This window comes from Oncorhynchus nerka, linkage group LG1, assembly GCF_034236695.1.
Source record: "Oncorhynchus nerka isolate Pitt River linkage group LG1, Oner_Uvic_2.0, whole genome shotgun sequence".
NCBI lineage: Eukaryota > Metazoa > Chordata > Actinopteri > Salmoniformes > Salmonidae > Oncorhynchus > Oncorhynchus nerka.
In genome coordinates, this window is record NC_088396.1 from 11,021,707 (window position 1) to 11,046,393 (window position 24,687).

Below are 24,687 nucleotides of genomic sequence, written 5' to 3' on the forward strand. Positions count from 1 at the left end.
ACCAGAGGGGGAAAAAACGTAACTCCACACACAGAGACGCGTACAAAGCTCTCCCTTGCCCTCCATTTGGCAAATCTGACCATAATACTATCCTCCTGATTGCTGCTTACCAGCAAAAACGAAAGCAGGACGCACCAGTGACTCGATTAATAAAGAAATGGTCATATGACGCAGATGCTAAGGTACAGAACTTTTTTGCAAGCACAGACTGTAATATGTTCCGGGATTCTTCCAATGGCTTTGAGGAGTGCACCACATCAGTCAATGGCATAATGAATAAGTTGCATCGATGACGTCGTCCCCACAGTGACTGTACGTTCATACTCCAACCAGAAGACATGGATTACAGGCAACATCCACAATGAGCTAAATGGTAGACCTGACGCTTTCAAGGAGCGGTACTCTAACCCGGAAGCTAATAAGAAATCGCGCTATGCCTTCCGACGAAACATCAAACAGACAAAGAGTAAATACAGGACTAAGATTGAATCGTACAACACTGGCTTCGATGCTCGTCGGATGTGGTAGGGCTTGCAAACCATTACAATCTACAAAGGGAAGGACAGCCGTGAGCTGCCCAGTGACACGAGGCTGCCAGACGAGCTAAATTATTTATATGCTTTCTTCGAGGCAATGAACACTGAAGCATGCATGAGAGCATCAGCTGTTCTGGACGACTGTGTGATCACGCTCTTCGTAGCTGATGTGAGTAAGACCTTTAAACAGGTCAACATTCACAAGGCCGCAGGGCCAGATGGATTACCAGGACGTGTACTCCGAGCATGCGCTGACAAAATGGCAAGTGTCTTCACTGACATTTTCAACCTGTCTCTGACTGAGTCTGTAATACCTTCAAGCAGACCACCATAGTTCCTGTGCCCAAAAACACTTAGGCAACCTGCCTAAATGACTACCGACCTGTAGCACTCAAGTCTGTAGCCATGAAGTGCTTTGAAAGGTTGGTCATGGCCCACATCAACACCATTATCCCAGAAACCTTAGACCCACTCCAATTTGCATACCGCCCCAAAATATCCACAGATGATATAATCCATATTGCACTCTACACTGCCCTTTCCCACCTGGACAAAAGGAACACCTATGTGAGAATGCTATCAATTGGCTACAGCTCAGCGTTCAATGCCATAGTGCCCTCAAAGCTCATCACTAAGCTAAGGACCCTGGGACCAAACACCTCCCTCTGCAACTGGATCCTGGACTTCCTGACGGGCCACCCCCAGGTGGCCAGGGTAACAACATGTCTGCCACGCTGATCCTCAACACGGGGGCCCATCAGGGGTGCGTGCTCAGTCCCCTCCTGTATTCCCTGTTCAGTCATGACTGCATGGCCAGGCACCACTTCAACACCATCATTAAGTTTGCCGTTTGACACAACAGCGTTAGGCCTGATCACAGACAACGATGAGACAGCCTATAGGGAGGAGGTCAGAGACCTGGCTGTGTGGTGCTAACAACCTATCTCTCAAAGTTATGAAGACAAGGGAGATGATTGTGGACTACAGGAAAAGGAGGACAGAGCACACACCCATTCTCATTAACGGGGCTGTAGTGGAGCAGGTTGAGAGCTTCAAGTTCCTTGATGTCCACATCACCAACAAACTAACATGGTCCAAACACACAAAGACAGTCGTGATGAGAGCACGACAAAGACTATTCCCCCTCAGGAGTCTGAAAAGATTTGGCATAGGTCCTCAGATCCTCAAAAAGTTCTACAACTGCACCATCGAGAGCTGGTTGCATCGCTGCCTGGTATGGCAACTGCTCGGCCTCTGACCGCATGGCACTACAGAGGGTAGTGCGTATGGCCTTGTACATCACTGGGGTGATCACTGGGGTGATGTACAAACCCTCCTTCCAGACTCATATTAAACATCTCCAATCCAAAATCAATTCTACAATCGGCTTTCTATTTTGCAACAAAGCCTCCTTCACTCACGCCGCCAAACTTACCCTCGTAAAACTGACTATCCTACCGATCCTCGACTTTGGCGATGTCATCTACAAAATAGCTTCCAACACTCTACTCAGTAAACTGGATGCGGTCTATCACAGTGCCATCCGTTTTGTTACCAAATCACCTTATACCACCCACCACTGCGACCTGTATGTTCTAGTCGGCTGGCCCTCGCTACGTATTCGTCGCCAGACCCACTGGCTCCAGGTCATCTATGAGTCTATGCTAGGTAAAGCTCCACCTTATCTCAGTTCCCTGGTCACAATAACAACACCCACCTGTAGCACACATTCCAGCAGGTATATCTCACTTATTAATTTAATTTTACCTTTATTTTACTAGGCAAGTCAGTTAAGTCAGCTAACCACTAGGCTACCCTATCATCCCCAAAGCCAACACCTAATTTGGCCACCTTTCCTTCCAGTTCTCTGCTGCCAGTGACTGGAACGAATTGCAAAAATCGCTGAAGTTGTAAATGCAGCGTGTAGGTTACTCATGACTTTAATGAAAGAATACGTACATGAAATAACTCAATATCATACAAAGCAAAACAACAAACGGAACGTGAAACTAATTACAGCCTATCTGGTGACTACAACACAGAGACAGGACAAACACCCACAAAATACAACGCAAACTCAGGCTACCTAAATACGGTTCCCAATCAGAGACAACGATAAGCAGCTGACTCCAATTGAGAATCGCCTCAGGCAGCCAAGCCTAACTAGACACACCCCTAATCAACACAATCCCAATTACTACAAACCCCAATACGAAACACAACATATAAACCCATGTCACACCCTGGCTTACCCAAACATATACCAAAAACACAAAATATAATGACCAAGGCGTGACAAGTTGGAGACTTTTATTTCCCTCACCAACTTTAAACATCAACTATCTGAGCAGCTAACCGATCGCTGCAGCTGTACATAGTCCATCTGTAAATAGCCCACCCAATCTACCTACCTCATCCCCATACTGTTTTTATTTTATTTACTTTTCTGCTCTTTTGCACACCAGTATCTCTACTTGCACATCATCATCTGCTCATTTATCACTCCAGTGTTAATCTGCTAAATCGTAATTATTCGCTCCTATGGCCTATTTATTGCCTCCCTCCTCATGCCTTTTGCACACACTGTATCTAGACTTTCTTTTTTTCTACTGTGTCATTGACTTGTTTATTGTGCTATTGGCTTGTTTATTGTTTACTCCATGTGTAACTCTGTGTTGTTGTCTGTGTCACACTGCTTTGCTTTACCTTGGCCAGGTCGCAGTTGCAAATGAGAACTTGTTCTCAACTAGCCTGCCTGGTCAAATAAAGGTGAAGAAAAAATAAATAATAATAAACAATACCAGTCAGTGTCACAGGAAGGCCCTAAAAATTGTCAAAGACCCCAGTCATATACTGTTCTCTCTGCTACCGCACGGCAAGTGGTACTTCAGCGCCAAGTCTAGGTCCAAGAGACTTTTTACAGCTTCTGATACCAAGCTATAAGACTCCTGAACAGCTAATTAAATGGCTAGCCAAACTATTTTCATTGTCGTTGTCCCCCCTCCCTCTTTATGCTACTCTCTGTTCATTATCTATGCATAGTCACTTTAACTCTACCTACGTGTACATATTACCTCAATTACCTTGACTAACCTGTGCCCCCGCACATTGGCTCTGTACCAGTACCACTGTATATATAGCCTCGCTACTGATTTTTTAATGCTGCTCTTAAATTATTTTTTATTTTATTTTTTATTTTATGCTTATCTATTTTTTTTTACTTAACACTTATTTTTCTTAAAACTGCATTTTTGGTTAAGGGCTTGTAAGTAAGCATTTCACTGTAAGGTCCTACACCTGTTGTGTTCAGCGCATGTGACAAATACAATTTGATTTGATTTCGTTGACAGTTAGCGCTGTAACTGCATGAGCCCTTCCAACCTGCGTACTGTATACTAGGTGAGTCCCTCAACTGACAGTAGTAGTCTACTCAGATGTGGCAACATTCATACCAGTATATGGGGTTGCCGCTGCAACAAAATATAAAGAGCGTTCACATATTTACCGTACTAATCCTCTCAGAACAGTCTGACTTGAACAGTAAAAAATAGTAACCTTGTTAGCAGAATGTTAGGCTCCTTTGGGGTGTTGCCTGACCACAAACTTACCCTTGATGTTTTGGGAGCTTCATACTGTAGGCCTCTTGGGGAAGATCCTGGTGTCTCCTGGTCCCAATTTGGCAGCTCCAAAGTCTGCATGTCAAACATCTGTGAGGATGGCACCCAGTCATGCTGCCAGTAGCTGAGGATATATCTGGATCTTGCTGGATTGGACGGCTACTCCACCACTCTTTGATGTGTTGAGCATAGAGTTGGATAGAGGGCCCACCTGGCTTAACCCAGTGGAAGTCCCACCCAGCTGTTTACTTCAGGATGGTGAAAGTCATCAATGGCGCTGGCCATGCTAAAACAGGGACCCAATCCCAAATGGATCCCTACACCCTTCGCCCTATAATCCGAGAGGATTTCACCGTTGTAATCAATGCGGTAATAGCTCCACCTTGTCATCTGATAGGCTAGGTTAATTAAAGTTTCACCATTGCTTATACCAATCAAATCTTCTAATATCTCCACAAGTGCAGAGGGCGTAGGGTCTAGAGGTCCATTTGGGATTGGGCCAAGGTCTAATTTACAGTCTAATGGCTGTGATAGAACTGAGGATGCTCACAACATTGTAGTTACTCCACAATACTAATTTAAATGACAGAGTGAAAAGAAGAAAGCCTGTGCAGAATAAAGATATTTCAAATCATGCATCCTGTATATAATAAGGCACTAAAGTAATACTGCCAAAATTGTGGCAAAGAAATGACCTTTTTGTCTTGAATATAAAGCGTTAGGTTTGGGGCAAATCCAACACAACACATCACAGAGCACCTTCTTCATATTTCAAGCATGCATCATGTTATTGGCAAGGACTAGGGAGTTATTTAGGATAAAAATAAACAGAATAGAGCTAAGCACAGGAATCCTAGATGAACACGTTGTATGCTTTCCAACAGACACTGGAAGACAAATTCACATTTCAGCAGGACAATAACCTAAAACACAATGCCAAATATAAACTGTTGTTGCTTAACAAGACAACATTGAATGTTCTTGATTGGCCGAGTTACAGTTTGGACTTAAATCGTGTTGAAAATCTATGGCAAGACATGAAAATGGCTGTCTAGCAATGATCAACAATCAACTTGACAGAGCTTGAAGAATTTAAAAAAGAATAATGTGCAAGTTATTGTTCAATCCAGATTTGCAAAGCTCTTAGATACTTACCCCAAAATAGCCTCAGCTGTAGTCGCTGCCAAAGGGAATTCTAACATGTATTCATTGAAGATGAAACGTGGCTGGGTCTTTCAGCATGACAATGATCCCAAACACACCGCCCGGGCAACGAAGGAGTGGCTTCGTAAGAAGCATTTCAAGGTCCTGGAGTGGCCTAGCCAGTCTCCAGATCTCAACCCCATAGAAAATCTTTGGAGGGAGTTGAAAGTCCGTGTTGCCCAGCAACAGCCCCAAAACATCACTGCTCTAGAGGAGATCTGCATGGAGGAATGGGCCAAAATACCAGTAACAGTGTGTGAAAACCTTGTGAAGACTTACAGAAAACGTTTGACCTCTGTCATTGCCAACAAAGGGTATATAACAAAGTATTGAGATAAACTTTTGTTATTGAATACTTATTTTCCACCATAATTTGCAAATAAATTCATTAAAAATCATCCTACAATGTGATTTTCTGGATTTTTTTTCTCATTTTGTCTGTCATAGTTGAAGTGTACCTATGATGAAAATTACAGGCCTCTCTCATCTTTTTAAGTGGGAGAACTTGCACAATTGGTGACTGACTAAATAGTTTTTTGCCCCACTGTATATTGAATAATTTGTCTTCCTCTTTGAAAAGATAGAGTATTGTGTGTAGATTGTTGACAAAATAAAAATAATGAAGTCCATTTTAACCCATCTTTGTAACAACAAAATGTGTAATGTTGAGGGGTGTGAATTCTTCCTGAAGGCACTGTATGTTGCACCTATTGCAGCACCTTGTGAATAAAGTTAGGGTTGCATGTCTCTTTAGCGATCACATCATGGTGCTAAGGGGATCTATACGTATTCTATGTCTAACATATTTAATAACCTTTGTAATAAATGTGTACTAATGCTGGGTGAGGAAATTTGCCCAAATTACCATAATCCATACATGTAGAATGAATGTGTTTAATCAAGGTCTAAACTCTAAAATGCCCATTGACTAATGACCAGAGAAAGGCCTGTACTAAACCCTTGGAACGCCATATATTGTACACTGATGATTTACATGGCAATGTAGTCGTTGCTGTTCTTCCAATATAGAATTGTCAATCTTCGGCATTGGGCTTTGCCTCAATAGATATGGTTTCCCCAGACATTCCCAGAGGTGTCTCACATCGGATTAATAGCAAATAAACGTTTGCCAGGCAAAAGGGGGCACCCGGGTACGCCGGTGGTAGGAGTAGTTTGGAGCGATAGAGGAGTCTGGAGGACAGAGAGCAAGGGAGGTGGAAGATTGAGAGCTGGAGAAGTGAAGGTCTATGTTAATGAGAGGTGCCTTGATTCAAATAGAAAACCTAAACAGCAGCAGAAAAATAGTCGACAGTTAGACAAATGCCTCAGGCAGGGTTTTAGCTGCATACTCTGCCCAGGGCAGATTTATCCTCTTTCCTCCAGGCTCTATTAGCTATTATCAAACCAAATCACAAATAAGAACAGAGAGCAAATCGACCCAAAAGGAAATAGCCTGGTACATTGATAAACGTGGATTATATAAGTCTAGTGAGGGACCCTTGTGACCTATGATAACATTCAATCAGCACTGCCGTAGTAGTAATGTTAATCTGCCCTGCTCTTTTCATCAGTGCTATGATGCTGACCATCCAAGTGTAAAAAAAGAGCGAAAGATTGTATCGAGGGGTCCATTTGCGTTCACCACCTCTACAAGAAAGGGCACATAAGTCAACTGTCACAAATGGTTAGTGTAGTTTAGACACGTGTATGATGCACAATCCAGTAAACTAATTTGAATACAGATCTGAAAATATGACATGACTACAGCAGTACATACAAATGAACAACGTATCTAATGTTCTGCAATGCACATTTATAGAAGCCTTTGGGTGTTTAAGAAATTGGAAGATTTAATCATTTGATTTATAGAGGAAATTATGGGGGCATCGTTTCTGTGCCCAATCGGTTGTTTCAGTCCTCCGAGACATTTAACAAAGCTTTACAAGCAAGCGAGGACTCATTTCCATTACTGACAAAGACTGCTTAGAGAACAGTGTGCCACTGGTGATAGAAATTAATTGATCTCTGTTATATTACTGGTATCTAATCACATTTCCAAAATGGCTCATTTATGTATCCGTGTAGGCTGCTTGATGTTGGCACACTGTCAACACTGTCAAGGTAGATTTCCCCCCCCTTCTGTCTGAGCTGTTTGGTCAGTCCAAAATACCACCCTGTTGCCTTCATAGGGCACTCCTTTTTGTATGGGCCGTGGTCAAAAGTAGTGCATTTGGGACAGAGACTCTGTCGAGTGCACATGTGCTGCTTCATTAGCGTGCTATAATCCAACATGAGGATAGGAAGGAGGGCTACAGCCTCCTAGTTTCTGGAGATGAACAATGTGTGTATTTTCTAGGGAGTGTAGCGCCCATGTTTTTCTTTATTCCTATTTTTGGGTTGAGTGAAGATGAGAAACCGAATAAAAGTCCCAGAATATGGTGACAGAGTGATTGATCTATCAGCATAGGGATGCTTCATTTCTGTAGCTAAGACAAAGTACTCTTTATGCTGAACTACCTTGCTCATTTTTGACATTTCTTGGTATTCACTTTGGCGTTCACATTCCTTTCAGCACGTGTTCTCTATATTTCTTCAAATAAAATGTAACTGAAGGTGTGCAAATACTGATGGTTCTTTGTGTACCGAGTCATACATTCAACAGTGGATACAGACTCAATAGTTTAAGGATAATTTCACCCCTGTTGCGTGTGTCCGTTAACTATATAATTTACTACATATCTCCAATTAAAGGGATGAGATAAATCCTTTCGTTTTTTTGCCGTAGTCCGCTCTATTTGCCATGCAAACAAGTCCTCGATGACACGTCTTGCTTACTGTGCTGTATGCTAGAGGGATAGGCCACCAGTAAAGTGATGCTTCCAGTCAGTTGTTTAATGTTAAGTTAGGAATTGATATACAATAAATGTCATGCGTCTGAATGTGTGCCAAAGTGGTGCCCTATACGCCAAGTTGAGTGGCTTACCCATGAGACAGGAGCAAATGGTGCAGAACCTTGCGTGCCTCACATTCTTATCCACACTGTTTGGATGATACGCTTCAATGTCTACTCCGTTTACCCCAAACCACGTTGTCGTTGTCTTTAAACATCTGGAGTGGAGTGTCTGTCAGCGTCCCATTTGGCACCATATTCCCTATGTAGCTAATGCACTACTTTTGACCAGAGCGTTATGGGCCCTGTTCAAAAGTAGTGCACTCCATAGGGAATAGGGGGCCATTTGGGGCACCACCTCTGTTCCCTCAATTAGAGCGCTTCCTTCTCGTCAGTATGTTAGGATCTTAAATGTATTGACCCATGACAAATCGAATTTGTTTCGCGTTGCCTCTGATAGACTCTAATGGCATACTTCGATTGAAAGATATTTAAGAATTAAATGACTAAACTACCGTCTAGCAGTGAGGGCACCTTGAGCAGTGAGGTAAAATCTCTCCCCTTAGTTCCTGCATTACTCTGGCACCTAGCTACTGTATGTGAAATTCAGGTGTTGGTGAGACTCCTTCATAGATGTCCCTACTCAATCATTCCTGTCTTGCAACTTAACACAAGATCAACCAACCAACACATGTCTCCAAATAGGTTTGCAAAATTCTGGTAACTTTCTCAATATTCTCAGGTTATCCAGAAATCCTGGTCAGAGGATTCAGAATTTCCTGTTTAATTCCCTCCTGATTCTGGGAATCTTCAGTGGGGAATTTCTAGAAAACCTGGGCATTTGGGGAAAGTTACCAGAGTTTTCCAACCCTACTTGCAACTTAACACGAGGAACCAACCAAGAGACAAGATTAGTTAGCTCATGTAGATATTCCATCAATGTATGCTACTGTGTGATCCCTAGCACTCTGCCAGAGGGCTGTAATGAAGCCATTAAACCAGGGAACGTTCTCTTACCTTTAAACCTGCATGAGCTGCCCTTAATGGGACTCAACTGCTAATCTGCCATGCAGCGTGTTCCACCACCATCGGAAATGAATTATAATCTTCCTCCTCATCCATACACGAAGAGCCCCGGCCGCTGACACACGGCCACATGCTAAGAAATGGATGTCCTCAGGAGAAGCGCTCAAGTGATTCTTGTGGGTTATTTAAAAGGAAAACACCCGGGAACTGTCAGACGACTGCCGTAAAGAGGATGTTTTAGGTTATACCACACAAGGGCTCAGGAGTTACATGTGGCAAGCGGTGAGCCTCTTAATGTATTTCAAATGGAGAGACCAGGGGAGAAACAAGGCAATTTGAGGAGAAAATACTGCCAAAAGACAGTTAATGGACTGACATTAAGCTCAATTAAGTTGGGTGCTAGCCGCTAGAACAAGAGAGATTTATGCAAATTAGAGTAGTTGGGCATCTTTCCAAAGCAAAGTTACTGCTAAGGACTCTGGTTGCATTTTAATGTGTATAGCATGTAACTATCCAGCTGTTCGTACCAGTGTTGGCGTATACATTTTTTTTAAAATAATTTTTGTTTCTAACCTTTGTTGTGAATGTAGCTATCTATTACATTCATTAAAAGTTTATCACTGGTCCACAACACGATTTATTGTAAAGGTGTATATTGTTGTAGATACATGTGAGGGATTATTTTAGAATAAACTGTTAGTGTGACTATGCTACAGGATGTTTGGTTTTTCAGAGACGATACCATGATCCTCCTTGGAATTGATAGTCAGCCCTGTTACCTTTGCTAAATTTGGTGCAAGATGTAACAAGGGGGAAACGCTCCATCAATCACACAGGCTATTGGAGAGACGAGAGAGAGGCTAAAGCTGAGAAATGAATCAGTGGAGGCTCTGTCAACAAACATTTCCAGGCTGAGACGATGGCAAAACTTCCCCTGCTCTCTGTGGACATAATTTGCCAATACCCCAGCGATATCACAAGTTTTAGAGCAGAACTCAGGACTATCCCTGTAAGTGTGTTTTTTTCTTTCTATAATTCCTCTTCCTCTGTAAATCGAGTGCAGTGGTGGAAGCTTAAGTATGTCAATAAAGCAGGCTAAATCAATGATGGGGTGCAGCTTACCTCCTCTGCTGCTCTGTGCCCGCCTTCCACAGATTAAACCAACTCACACAAATAGCACGTCAGTCAAAGAGGGCGGGTTGCACACTATTGTCCTCTTCGTACACCATTGGCTTTAGCCACAACTACACAGTAGGGCTTTAAATAATTTGATGACTTATTTTTCTTCCTACATACTAGGCTACATATTCTATATGTACCCATTTCTTGAAGGATCACAGAGTAGATTATTTGGGGGGACGATTATTATTATTGCTTGTTATTTTTTGGTCGGAATTACAGGTACATTATCCAATTCAAATTCTAAGTTTATGAAACATGTACCTGTAGGCTTTCACTCAAAATACTTTTAAAAAGACAGTAAGAAATACTTTAAGTGATGATGAATTCAGTATAAACAGGAAAAGAAAACTCCCAAACCAGCCAACATGTCCCTATCCAGTGGCCTGCCAGTGCTGTTGCCTGATTGATTGAGCGATTCAAAGAGCTAAGCATTCATGCAATTCAAAATGAATTTTGAAACTTTGCCCCAGAAGCATTTAACTGCAGGGCACTCCCACATTATATAGGGGAATGGGCCTACCTGATTTAGGGGACAGCATAATCATATACAGGCTGTGTACTGTACTGTACATGCCTGTGTTTTAGTAAACATCCCAGTTTGGTAAACAGTGGCTTAAAGGGGAAATATGGGATTCAAACAACACCAAAACCACTCTTAATGACTGTTGTGTATGGTGTACAACAGCCAGCTGCAGAGCCATATGACAGTGTAAAGGTTTGGTTTGTGTGTAACTATCTGAGATCAGAGCACACCCTGTGGTCTGTAAATTAGTACTTGTGTGTTGTCTGATGTTCAACCCTAATTTAGTCATCACACCACTTATTGTAAAGTTTGTGATTAGGGTTGCAAAAATTCTGGAATTCCCAGGTTTTTCCAGAAATCCCTTGTTGGAGGATATTCTGGATTTCCTGCTTATTCCTTCATTTTCTGGGAATCTTCCAACCAGAATTTATGAAAAACCTTGGCATTTTGAGAAAATGACTGGAATTGTGAAACCCTACGTGTGCTGATATTGAAGTTAAAACAGACTTGTTACAGCAACATCCTGGATTTGGCACCATTGTTATTTTACTGTCAACCCCACTGTCTCATCTGCTGATTTTGTTTGTCATGTGATTTCCTCATCTTTCATTCTAATGCTCCACAAGGTTCACGGTGTCAAGACAAAATAATATAATCGTGTCACTTTGGCTTGTACTGTAGCGAGATGAGGCCCATAAACAAAGGAATTCTATGTTTCCCTAAAAGGCTGCTGTCAAGCTTTCAACAGATATTCTACCTCAATTTTAAATGCTTCTGTCTTTTATCTTCTCTTATCAACGTAGATAAGAAAGGGAACACTTAACTTTGTGTGATCAGTTTGTGGAATCCTTAATGGATCGTTAGTGGGTGTTTGCTCTGTAAATTTGAAGAGCAAGCTACATTTTTATCATAGTCTGTAAGTATGTAAAGTATATAGGTATACATTTTTAATAAGTTATATTTTGTATGTTTCTATGGTATAATAAAGATCAAGACTGTTGGTATATCACTCTCCCTTCAACACACATCTCTTAGGTTTATTTAAATCAAATCAGATTTTATTAATCACATGCGCCGAATACAACAAGTGTAGACCTTACAGTGAAATGCTTACTTACAAGCCCCTAACCAACAATGCAGTTTAAAAAATACGAAAAAGAATAAGAAATAAAAGAGTCAAATTAATTAAAGAGCAGCAGTAAAATAACAATAGTGGGACTATATACAGGGGGCACCGGTACAGAGTCAATGTGCGGGGCACCGGTTAGTCGAGGTAATTGAGGTAATATGTACATGTAGGTAAAGTTATTACAATTCATTGAAAATATTCTGGGTAGCCATTACAGACAGAGAATGTAGACCACGTAGACCATCTTCATTTTCCGGTCCATACCTCCAACTTCATTGCTACACCATACAAGTACTGTATGAGTCTGTTACAGCAGAGATGGATATTGTCATGTTTATTATGACATGTCTGATATTAATATATTCTCCCATAGGTCTATACAAGATATGGAAAATGCTACACTTTCAATGGGAACAAGTCGACATCCAGGAAAACCAAGCAAGGTGGAATGGGAAATGGGCTGGAGATAATGTTGGATATTCAACAGGATGAGTATCTTCCCATCTGGAAAGAGACAAGTAAGTCATAAACCTTACATGTTGTTTACGGGATCTGTTTCTGTTGTCATAAATCAACAGTATTCTAGCCCATCTCTGAATCATGTTTGTATAGGACACTAGTGATGCATTTCTGCAATGTCGTCACTATCCTGAATGCTTTCGTTAAAATTATTATTGTAAGGGATAAATCTGTTGACAGTGCTGTAAGTCATATACACTGAACAAAAATATACAACATTTCTGGGTTATTTTATTTCAACTGATGAAACATGGGACCAACACTTTACCAGTTGTGTTTATATTTTTGTTCAGTATATGTACAGTGAGGGAAAAAAGTATTTGATCCCCTGCTGATTTTGTACGTTTGCCCACTGACAAAGAAATTATCAGTGTATAATTTTAATGGTAGGTTTATTTGAACAGTGAGAGACCGAATATCAACATAAAAAATCCAGAATTCCAAACTCTCCACCATGGCCAAGACCAAAGAGCTCTACAAGGATGTCAGGGACAAGATTGTAGACCTACACAAGGCTGGGATGGGCTACAATACCATCGCCAAGCAGCTTGGTGAGAAGGTGACAACAGTTGGTATGATTATTCGCAAATGGAAGAAACACAAAAGAACTGTCACTCTCCCTCGGCCTGGGGCTCCATGCAAGATCTCACATGGTGGAGTTGCAATGATCATGAGAATGGTGAGGAATCAGCCCAGAACTACACGGGAGGATCTTGTCAATGATCTCAAAGCAGCTGGGACCATAGTCACCAAGAAAACAATTGGTAACACACTACGCCGTGAATGACTGAAATCCCGCAAGTCCCCCTGCTCAAGAAAGCACATATACATGCCCGTCTGAAGTTTGCCAATGTACATCTGAATGATTCAGAGGACAACTGTGTGAAAGTGTTGTGGTCAGATGAGACCAAAATGGAGCTCTTTGGCATCAACTCAACTCGCCGTGTTTGGAGGTGGAGGAATGCTGCCTATGACCCCAAGGACACCATTCCCACCGTCAAACATGGAGGTGGAAACATTATGCTTTGGGGGTGTTTTTCTGCCAATGGGACAGCACAACTTCACCGCATCAAAGGGATGATGGACGGGGCCATGTACCATCAAATCTTGGGTGAGAACCTCCTTCCCTCAGCCAGGGCATTGAAAATGGGTCGTGGATGGGTATTCCAGCATGACAATGCCCCAAAACACACTGCCAAGGCAACAAAGGAGTGGCTCAAGAAGAAGCAAATTAAGGTCCTGGAGGAGTGGGACAAAATCCCTCCTGAAATGTGTGCAAACCTGGTGGCCATCTACAAGAAACGTCTGTGATTGCCAACAAGGGTTTTGTCACCAAGTACCAAGTCATGTTTTGCAGAGGGGTCAAATACTTATTTCCATCATTAAAATGCAAATCAATTTATAACATTTTTGACATGCGTTTTTCTGGATTTTTGTTGTTGTTATTCTGTCTCTCACTGTTCAAATAAACCTACCATTAAAATTATAGTCGGATCATTTCTTTGTCAGTGGGCAAACGTACAAAACCAGAAGGGGATCAAATACTTTCTTCCCTCACTGTAGATGTGATCATTGTCAGTGTCTTGTTTTTCTCAAATCACTGAGATGGGCCTTGTCACAATTAGCCTTCCCCTAGGATTGATGGATAAAAGGCTGAATGAATCCACTCTGTACGTGTGTTTTTGTACTGCCTACACGTGCCTCTTTTCTCCCGGAAGATGAGACGTCGTTAGAGGCAGGGATCCGCGTGCAGATCCACAGCCAGGATGAGCCTCCCTACATCCACCAGCTGGGCTTCGGAGTCTCCCCGGGATTCCAGACCTTTGTTTCATGTCAGGAACAAAGGGTAGGCCCCGGCACCGCTTTCACCCAGATTACCACTCTCTCAGTACTCACTTATCCTCACCCCCGAGCAGTGTGGCTCAGACATGGCTCTAATCAATCACTCTGTGCTTAGCTGACCTACCTGCCCCAGCCCTGGGGGAACTGCCGCTCCACCAGCGACCAGATGATCCCGGGATACGACACCTACAGCATCAGTGCCTGCCGCCTGCGCTGCGAGACCAGGGAGGTGCTCCGGGAATGCAACTGCAGGATGGTACACATGCCTGGTAAGAAGGCTTTACTGTAGCCCTCACTCACTACTCACTAATCACCTGGTATTATATATGATTCCCTGTTACCCATTTAATGTACCGCACATACACTGTCAATATGCAGTTGGAGTCAGAAGTTTACATTACACTTAGGTTGAAGTCCATAAAACTCGTTTTTCAACCCCTCCACAAATTTCTTGTTAAAAAACTGTCATTTTGGCAAGGTGGTTAGGACATCTACTTTGTGCATGACACAAGTAATTTTTCCAACAATTGTTTAAAGAAAGATTATTTCACTTATAACTCACTGTATCACAATTCCACTGGGTCAGAAGTTTACATACACTAAGTTGACTGTGCCTTAAAACAGCTTGGAAAATTCCAGAAAATTATGTCATGGCTTTAGAAGCTTCTGATAGGCTAATTGATCATTTGAGTCAGTTGGAGGTGTACCTGTGGATGTATTTCAAGGCCTACCTTCAAACTCAGTGCCTCTTTGCTTGACATCATGGGAAAATCAAAAGACATCAGCCAAGTCATCAGAAAATAAATTGTAGACCACATGTCTGGTTCATCCTTGGGAGCAATTTCCAAACGCCTGACGGTACCACGTTCATCTGTACAAACAATAGTACCCAAGTATAAACACCATAGGACCACGCAGCTGTCATACCGCTCAGTAAGGAGTTCTGTCTCCTAGAGATGAATGTACTTTGGTGCGAACAGTGCAAATCAATCCCAGAACAACAGCAAAGGACCTTGTGAAGATGCTGGAGGAAACAGGTACAAAAGTATCTATAGCCACAGTAAAACGAATCCTATATCGACATAACCTGAAAGGCCACTCAGCAAGGAAGAAGCCGCTACTCCAAAACCGCCATAAAAAAGCAAGACTGTGGTTTGCAACTGCACATAGGGACAAAGACCGTCATTTTTGGAGAAATGTCCTCTGGTCTGATGAAACAAAAATAGAACTGTTTGGCCATAATGGCCATCGTTTTGTTTGGAGGACAAAGGGGGAGGCTTGCAAGCCGAAGAACCGTGAAGCACGGAGGTGGCAGCATCATGTTGTGGGGGTGCTTTGCTGCAGGAGGGTCTGGTGCACTTCACAAAATAGATGGCATCATGATGAGGTAAAATTATGTGGATATATTGAAACAACATCTCAAGACATCAGGTCAGGTAGTTAAAGCTTGGTCGCAAATGGGTCTTCCAAATGGACAATTACCCAAGCATACTTCCAAAGTTGTGGCAAAATGGCTAAAGGACAAACAAAGTCAAGGTATTGGAGTGACCATCACAAAGCCCTGACCTCAATCCTACAGAAAATTTGTGGGCATAACTGAAAAAGCGTGTGCGAGCAAGGAGGCCTACAAACCTCAGTTACACCAGCTCTGTCAGGAGGAATGGGCCAAAATTCACCCAACTTATTGTGGAAAGCTTGTGGAAGGCTCCCCAAAACGTTTGACCCAAGTTAAACAATTTAAAGGCAATGCTACCAAATACTAATTAAGTGTATGTAAACTTCTGACCCACTGGGAATGTGATGAAATAACTAAAAGCTGAACTAAAGCATTTTCTACTATAATTCTGACATTTCACATTCTTAAAATAAAGTGGTGATCCTAACTGACCTAAAACAGGGATTTTTTTACTAGGATTAAATGTCAACAATTGTGAAAAACTGAGTTAAAATGTATTTGGCTAAGGTGTATTTAAACTTCCGACTTCAACTGTATGTGTAGTCATGGCAGGAGTCTTATTTGGTATACAAATCTGCTTATTTTCATTCCTGAATGAAGGGCCTTGATGTAACATCCCCTGTAGAGAGACACCTGACCTCTCTCCATTGAGAGTAGGGTGAAAGATTTCCTGTGCAGTCATGCTACTCTGATCATAAGGATGCCTCTGCTCCTCAGTGCCCCCGACGTTAATGTCCCCAAATCAATCTTCCCTAATGCAAATTGAAAAGGCTACTGTTCCTAAAACATTAACTCAAAGAACATTTTGTTGTCTGCTCGCCACACATATTTCCCACGATGAATTGTGCTCCTGATGAATTCCTATCATTAGTGGCCCCTGTGCTGTGCTTGTCACTGTGATGAGGTGAATCATTGATTGTTTTTTAAATACTTTCTAAATATGCCTTTGGGGTTGGGCCCCGGTGCTCCATTTCTCAATTCAAACAGAGGAGGATGCCCAACGTGGCCGAAAAAGTGTGAATGGAACTCATCTTCCCACATCTACTTGCGTTTGTAGATGAATGATAAGCTAGTGTTCTGTTCTCAATGAGAGTTTTTCATGTTGGTAATAATATGGATGGTGGCCATTTTTGTTTTTTTCTTAATCAAACTCATTTCATGTTTTGTACTCCAGGAACTGCTGATATCTGCACTCCCAGTAACATCAAGTGTGTCGACAAGGCGCTTGGTAAGACATGTTTCTCTTTTTTATTATCATAAATGGTCCCTGAGTGAAATGCAGAATCATTATTTTCAATTATAAGGATAAATTGTGTTTCAATGTTCTGGTAGGGATTGCCTAGGCAAAGATTGCAAAAATGACATTGCCTCCATGTTGACATGACAATTGTTGGAGTCGAAAATGCGCAAAATTGTGAGTGACAACGAAGCTACCTAACTGCTTACTTACCTTCATTCTCTGAGCTTTCACCATACATTTGATATTCCTTCACTGAACCAACTCCATGTGCTGTGGCTGACTCCCCACTGGCAGGCTCAGGGTGATCTCTGTGCAGAGGTGCCTTGTCTCCACAACATTATGGCGGTCATAAAAGAGACGCTTTATTATGTGATGAGATGTATCAGTACAATTATGATCTTCGAGCCTAATAAGCCAGAAATGTAATTATCTTTTTCTTCAAAAGGATTTCAAGCCCTTTTCATGGGTGGGTGCGCTAAATCTAGATATATATCTTACAAGAATGGCTCATATTTATATCTAGCTGTATTCTTGACTCAATCCGAATAAATTCAAGGTAATAAATTAAAACATGATTTATTTATTTATATTATATACAGTAGGTGACTTGTTGTGTGCCTCAGTCTAAGAATAGATTCTGTGTTGCCCCTGCATACAAATAACCTCATTATAAGAGTTATAAAACACACAACTCACCACATTTTTCTAACTAAATTGAATTTTGTCCTGAAATGAGGGATGAGTTGAGTAAGGCATGTATTGTTGTCTATGTTGATGCAGTATATAATTTTTTTTCTTTTAGTGCCATGAATGAGCAATTGTTTATGCATGTTTGTGTTAAAGTGTGTGTGTGAATGGGCGTGTGTGGCCAAAATAAATATTGAGACTAGCCATGATCTCAGTATGCATACTAAGCATGCTAGTAAATAAACATTGATCAAGGTATGGTGCTGGAGATAATGAATATGAGGTTAAAAAGTGGCGGAATTTCCCTTTTAACTTGCAAGCTGAAATGTGCTTGCATCCCATTTGTAGACTAGTGCCCAGGAGAAGAGCCCCCAACTGTCTGCTCTGTATTCTAGGTGTTCTCTTGTGGACAGGCTACGTAAACATAAATGGTACCGTAGATCTGTCATGATACAACGGGATGCGTAAGATAACGAGCAGCATTAGTTCCGGTGCTTTGGAAAATCCAGATTTTGTAGGTGTTAGCATCTTTTGAATTTCGGGAAGTGGAGGGGACATTTGGTCCATAGACTTCCCCGTAACATGCAAAGACAGAGGGTGGAGCTCTTCATTCCAGTTCCAATTCTCGTTCTCTCTCTTCCCTTAACATGTATGCAGCCAGAACTTAATCGAGCATCTCACCAATTACAAAGGACTTTAGTTCTGGTTTAACCGAGATTATGTTCTAGGCTATGTCCCAGACCCAGTCTATTCCATTCTGCTCTGTGTTCCAAGCTGTGTCCCAGACCTAGGCTAAAACACTTTGCTCTGTGTTCCCAGCCCTTCTCCAGAAGAGCACTGGGGACAGCTGTCCCTGTGAGACACCATGTAACCTGACCCGCTACGGCAAGGAGCTCTCCATGGTCAAGATCCCCAGCAAGGGCTCCGCTCGCTACCTGTCCAGGAAGTACGACAAGTCTGAGGAGTATATCAGGTAGAACTGACGTGATTACTTACATTACTATGACCTGGAAAAGATCCGTGCTAGAAAATTGAGACACCCTCAGGGGGTTGGCTACACACCTATTCATAGATACTATATAATATAGTGCACTACTTTTGACTTGAACCCTATGGGCCCTGGTCAGAAGAAGGGCATTAGGGTTCCATTAGAGACTCAGCCCATGCTTCTCATGTTCCCAGCCAGTGCTGTTACAATCTTAAAGTCCCCATAATCTGTGAATTATTAACTTGATTCATTTGAATTTGAATTGAAAGTGCCATCATGACAATTTATAACAACCACAAAAATGACATGGTACAGTATATATCTTTTTTTTTTACATATTATCCTGGTAATATTATAGTGCTGTGGTTGAGGTAAAAAGGAAAGTGCAATTTTGTATGTTCCATAATAACACTTTACTATTGGTTATAACAACGTAGACTAAACATATGCCGTTATCGTTTAATATTGTTCTCATTTTCTCCATCTCTAGAGACAACTTTCTGGTGTTGGATATCTTCTTTGAGGCTCTTAACTATGAAACAATTGAACAAAAGAAAGCGTACGACGTTGCAGGTTTACTAGGTGAGTTTCTCTTTTCTACTATGACCCCTTTCTCTCTCGCTCTTGTTTTATTCAAAGATAATAATAATTGGGGTTTCATGTGGTTTAAGATAAGTCTTAATATGGAAACTGCTTGGCACTGGTTCTTTGGCTCTAGTAATAAATGGAATTTTCAGACAATGGTTTTCAAATATGAGTGAATGAGTAATTATTGGCATCACCTGAAATCCTTCTTAATATTACATTTCTTCCTTTTCAGGTGACATTGGAGGCCAGATGGGCTTGTTCATTGGAGCCAGTATTTTGTCCATTTTAGAAATATTGGATTATGTTTACGAGGTACATTGTCTAGCCTTATAATATGTGTATATGCATGAAGCTCACAAGAGGTGACACAAATTTGGGGTTGCAAAATTCCCAAGTTTTCCAGAAATTCTGGTTGGAGAATTCTGCTTTTTCTGCTTATTCCCACCTGATTCCAACTGGGATTTCTGGAATAACTGCATATTTTGGCAAAGTAATTTTACAACCCTACACACATTTCAGCTGGTCTTGCTTTATAAACACCAAGGACTTTGTTCTAAAATTTCTGCCTCAATAAGTGTTAGTGGCACTTTGACATTTTAAACTGTTATGCGCGGACTAGCGCTACTATCACTGCTAATGTGTCAGTTATGAGTGTGAAGGATTTCACTTGTGTCATATGAGGCTAATGATATGGAAAATCGCTCGCTGAGCTCTGGGACATGCCAGATGTGCTGATAGAGTGAACTCCTGACTCTGCTTGCACTCTTCCATCCCTCCCTCCATCCTGCCTCCACCCAGGTGATAAAGCACAGGCTGCAGCGTCTGCTGAGGCCACAGAAGGATGAGAAGAAACAACAAACGACCACTGTTGCCACTGTGGATCTGCAAGATGTGAAAGCCAATAAGGTGAGTGGTTTGCTTGTGGAGGGCAGGCATGTTGCATCAGGCCGTTTGTAGGCCTACGCATCTCTGTGCATGCAGGGAGAGCCCAAAGGGGAATGAGCCTCCTGAAATGGGGTTGTTCAGTTCTCTCTGGCCCCATACACACTCGATTTGTGTAACTGATGTACAACACATTTGGCACAATGGTTGTAAATCAATATATTTACAACTATTATCACTCTCAATCTTTATATCACTACAAGCTACTGTATATCACTGCACATCTTTCAGGGAAATCAGTTTAATCTCTTGTTAAAAATATTGTTTTATCCCATTGTACAGGATTACATCCCCCCAGAGGCAACTTCAATTCCCAGGTCCCTCTCTCATGAGGAACAAATTTACTCCTTGAGTCCATATAAAATCATCCAAAATCATCAATTTTCCATAGACGTAAAAAAATTATCTACATGAAATATCTACCATTACATCAAAGGTATTATCATTTTGGTTTATTCAAAAGCAATATTGTTTGGTTTATTGAGCCAACACACTGTACATAATTTAGGGTTGGTTTTCCAGACAAAGATTTAACCTAGCCCAAGACTAAAAAGCTTGCTCAATGGAGAATCTCCATTGAACGTGCTTCTTCGTTCAAGACAAATCTTAATCTGTGTCTGGGAAACTGACCCATTTAGTATATCTTATTACATTGTGGTCTTTGTGGCAACCAGGAGTCCAGTGACATGACCAGAAGTCACCCAGAAGGAGCCTACGCCAATACGATTCTACCGAATCACCATCTCCCCCACCACCAAGGACAGCCACATGGAGTGTTTGAGGACTTTGCCTGCTAGACCCAGTGGCCATCTTTCCACCCTGATGACAATAAAATGACATTAAAATATGTCCTCTCAGACCCTGGGACCTCAGTTCTATACCTTTCTTGCTGTCACCAGTGGAAAAAGCTACAGCCAAAGTCGAACACCAAACCTGTGCTGCTAATAGACCACTTGTATGTAAGCACAGATTGGACCCCACAGTACTGTCCGGCTGGAGACGCCCACCTTCGATCCCTATTCTGGTTATTTTGGTACATGGTCACCACATGGGAACAAGACAAGGACTGCATGTCATCTTGAGCCATCTTGATATACTCACCTCCAATATCTTGATGTATGTACCACTCTTAATCTTGTTTCCACCAAACTATTTGTCAATAAGTTCTCACTTACTATTTTGAATCATATCATTGTAAATGATGTAATTATTTACTGAGATATTATAATTTCCCCTTTATATTGTATACAAGATGAGACTCGATAAGACAAGTGGTCATATTCAATCTAACCATTATATAGAGATATCAGCAAACAAAATCAGAGAAGATATTACACTGATCTTTTAGCGAGTTAAACCCCTACTACACTTACTTTGATGATAGGGCCCGTACTATATACACACACTGTGTCTTGTTTATAGTAAAGGTGTGTTAGAGTTTAGTATTATATATGTACTGTACATGGTTCCAACCTGAGTACAAAGAGAAAGCACTGTTTTAAATGGATAATGATTCATTTAATATATAACTAATACAAATGTTGGTAATTTATTGATATATTTTAGAGAATATTATTTTTTAAATAATATGATTGTAGCTTCTTCTTGCTTATTAGTGAAACCAGTCGGAAAGGTGATGATTGGAATTGCATTGCTCCAGGCAATTCATATATTTTTCAGATTTACTGACTTGGGTAAAGGTGAAGTTCTTACAGCAATTATGGCGTCCAAATTAGGACAGCACTCAAAGGTAATGAATAACAACAAGCGTGACATGGATGAATCATTTGGGCCCTTCTGCAAATGCTGTGGTCATTTCAATGACAAAGTCCCCATTAAGGTTGCTTAAGGTTATATATTCTATAACAGATGTGTGACACAAGTTAATGCTCCCACAGTTTAAAGCCAAAGCAACAAATGAGAGGGTGAATTTTTTTGGAACCAAACAAACAACCATTCCCTTTCACTATATGCCAGTCCTGTGGGGAACAGTTTGTAGTTCGGCACACATTTGCGTGTGGGAACTATAACACACATCGTTGAACACATTCAACAGACTGTAGTACCTGATCTCCTCCATTTAAAGAAAGAGCCAGAATATTATTTTCCCAAAATCCCTGTTGGAAGTAAACTGACTTCCAAAATAATTGTTTTATGTCTCCAAGCACACTCTCTTGGCTTAAATAGTGAATTTGATAAAGAAAAAGCTGATCTAGGACTAAACTGCTGTCAACTCTCCTAAGTGAAACAGTCTCCGTGAAAGACCTATCAAAGACCTTTGAGTACTATCTGACAATCCACTGTGGGTTTAAGACCTCCACCATTTTGTTGGATTTTGCTGGGTTATTTATTTTTACCTCGCATTACAGCGTATATGATCACATAAATAGATGTCAAGATGTTATCAACTATTTCTTAATCATTTGGTTTGTGATCTTAATATTGGTAACCATACTGTAGTCGAGTGCTCCGAGCTGTGCTTTGTTAGACAAGTCCACAATGAAATTACACATTCATCAGCGTAGAGAATCCACTGTTGCCCATGTCAAGTAATCATGGCTTTTAAACATGGCTTTTAAGTATTCATAATCATGTGTCACTATGACATTTTCAAAGGTTCCCAATCACAGTCTCTGATGGCATCCTGTACTGGCTCTGCATACAAACTTTCTCCTCGGTCATCACTAACACTATCCTCTCCACTAAAGACAGGCCACACACACAGATGAGATGCTGTACAAGGGTGAATGTGGGGTCAAAACGCAATCTTGACATCACTTGTTACAGTTATCTATAGGCGGTCAAGTATTTATAGATCCAGAAACGCCTAACCAGTCTGTCTCTACAGCGAAATGTATTTGCTATGTGTATAGCATACATGTACGGCCTGTCTGAGAATGTGTCCATGGAATTCAGAAAGAATTTGGTATGTAATATTACAACTAGTATGGGCAAATTACAACAACACCTGTGCATATTACTGTGGAACTAAATGGTTGCTGTAGATCTGACCTTGCCGGATTCCCCCCTTGACAACAATCTGAACATTTTACAATTTCTAAATTTGCCACTCTGCTTGTTCTTTCACTTCATTTCTCTACTCTGCTTGTTCAGTTCCACAATTTTCTGTTTCGCAAATACTGTTTGCATATTGTATATTCACACAATCAAAATCAAGTTCTCAGTAATAAGTTTGTGTTTTGCGACTTGGTCTCATCATGATCTGAATGTTCCATATATGACAGAAATCGGTCATAGAGTGAGATGGCAATGAAGCATGCATCGTTACACTGTTGAGGGTTCAAGAATGGATCAGAGCAATTCTATTAAACAGTATGGCATCAATGGAAATTCTATAAGATTCACAGGAAAACGCTGAATACATTTTGTACAGAAGTCTGCTATTGTGACTGTTTCTTCTGTTGGAACACATTTTATAAATGTTATGGTAAGTACAAATATTAAAGTTTAGATTGGTAAATGAAATGCCTCCTATATGATCTATTGTTAATTCACTTATTTTGTTCTTGCTTTGTTCTTGAGCTCTAAGGAGCTTGGCTGTCAGGTATTTTTTAAATTTACATTTGCCGTTTGGGACGCAAACCTCGAGTTTGAATTCTTCAGACGAACTGTTCCCTGTGGGAGGAGAAAGTCCAACAATCTATGTAAAATGGAGTGCAAAATAATTACATACAATTAGCTCCCAGCTGCACTATAGTTAGGTGGTTTCACAGCATGCCTGAGGGTAGTATGTATGAGGCCCTTACATCTTCTATACATATCATTTAGCATTTTTCACTGTTTCTTCCCAAACAAACTTACAAGAACACTTTTGTCCTATAGACAAAGTATTCTGACCAAAAATACTGTATACATGCAAAGTGCAACAATTTCACTGAGTTACAGTTCATATAAGGAAATCGGTCAATTTAAATAAATTAATCAGGCCTGAATCTATGGATTTCACATGACTGGGCAGGGGCACAACCATGGATGGGCCTGGGAGGGCATAAGCCCACCCACTGGGAAGCCAGGCCAAGCCAATCAGAATCCGTTTTTCCCCACAAAAGGGCTCTTATTACAGACAGAAATCCTCCTCAGTTTCATCAGTTGTCTGGGTGGCTGGTCTCAAACGATCCTGCAGATGAAAAAGCCAGATGTGGAGGTCCTGGGCTGGTGTGGTTACATGTGATCTGTGGTGAGTTGGATATGCTGCAAAATTCTCTGAAATTACATTGGAGGCGGCTTATGGTAGAGAAATTAACATTAAATTCTCTGACAATAGCTCTGGTGGATTTTCCTGCAGTCAGAATGACAAT

At 41.2% G+C, this 24,687-nt stretch overlaps 1 protein-coding gene across 1 annotated transcript; it reads left to right on the forward strand.

The window, feature by feature from the left end:
• The first annotated feature begins 1,422 nt into the window (after positions 1-1,422).
• LOC135573452 (acid-sensing ion channel 4-A-like) lies at positions 1,423-23,833 on the forward strand. Its single transcript, XM_065022939.1, has 10 exons — positions 1,423-1,770; positions 12,480-12,624; positions 14,344-14,471; positions 14,583-14,736; positions 17,098-17,151; positions 18,670-18,823; positions 19,329-19,420; positions 19,659-19,738; positions 20,225-20,332; positions 20,651-23,833. The coding sequence occupies exons 1-10, from the start codon at positions 1,423-1,425 to the stop codon at positions 20,780-20,782; spliced, it is 1,395 nt and encodes a 464-aa protein (XP_064879011.1). The 3' UTR covers positions 20,783-23,833.
• Positions 23,834-24,687: the final 854 nt, after the last annotated feature.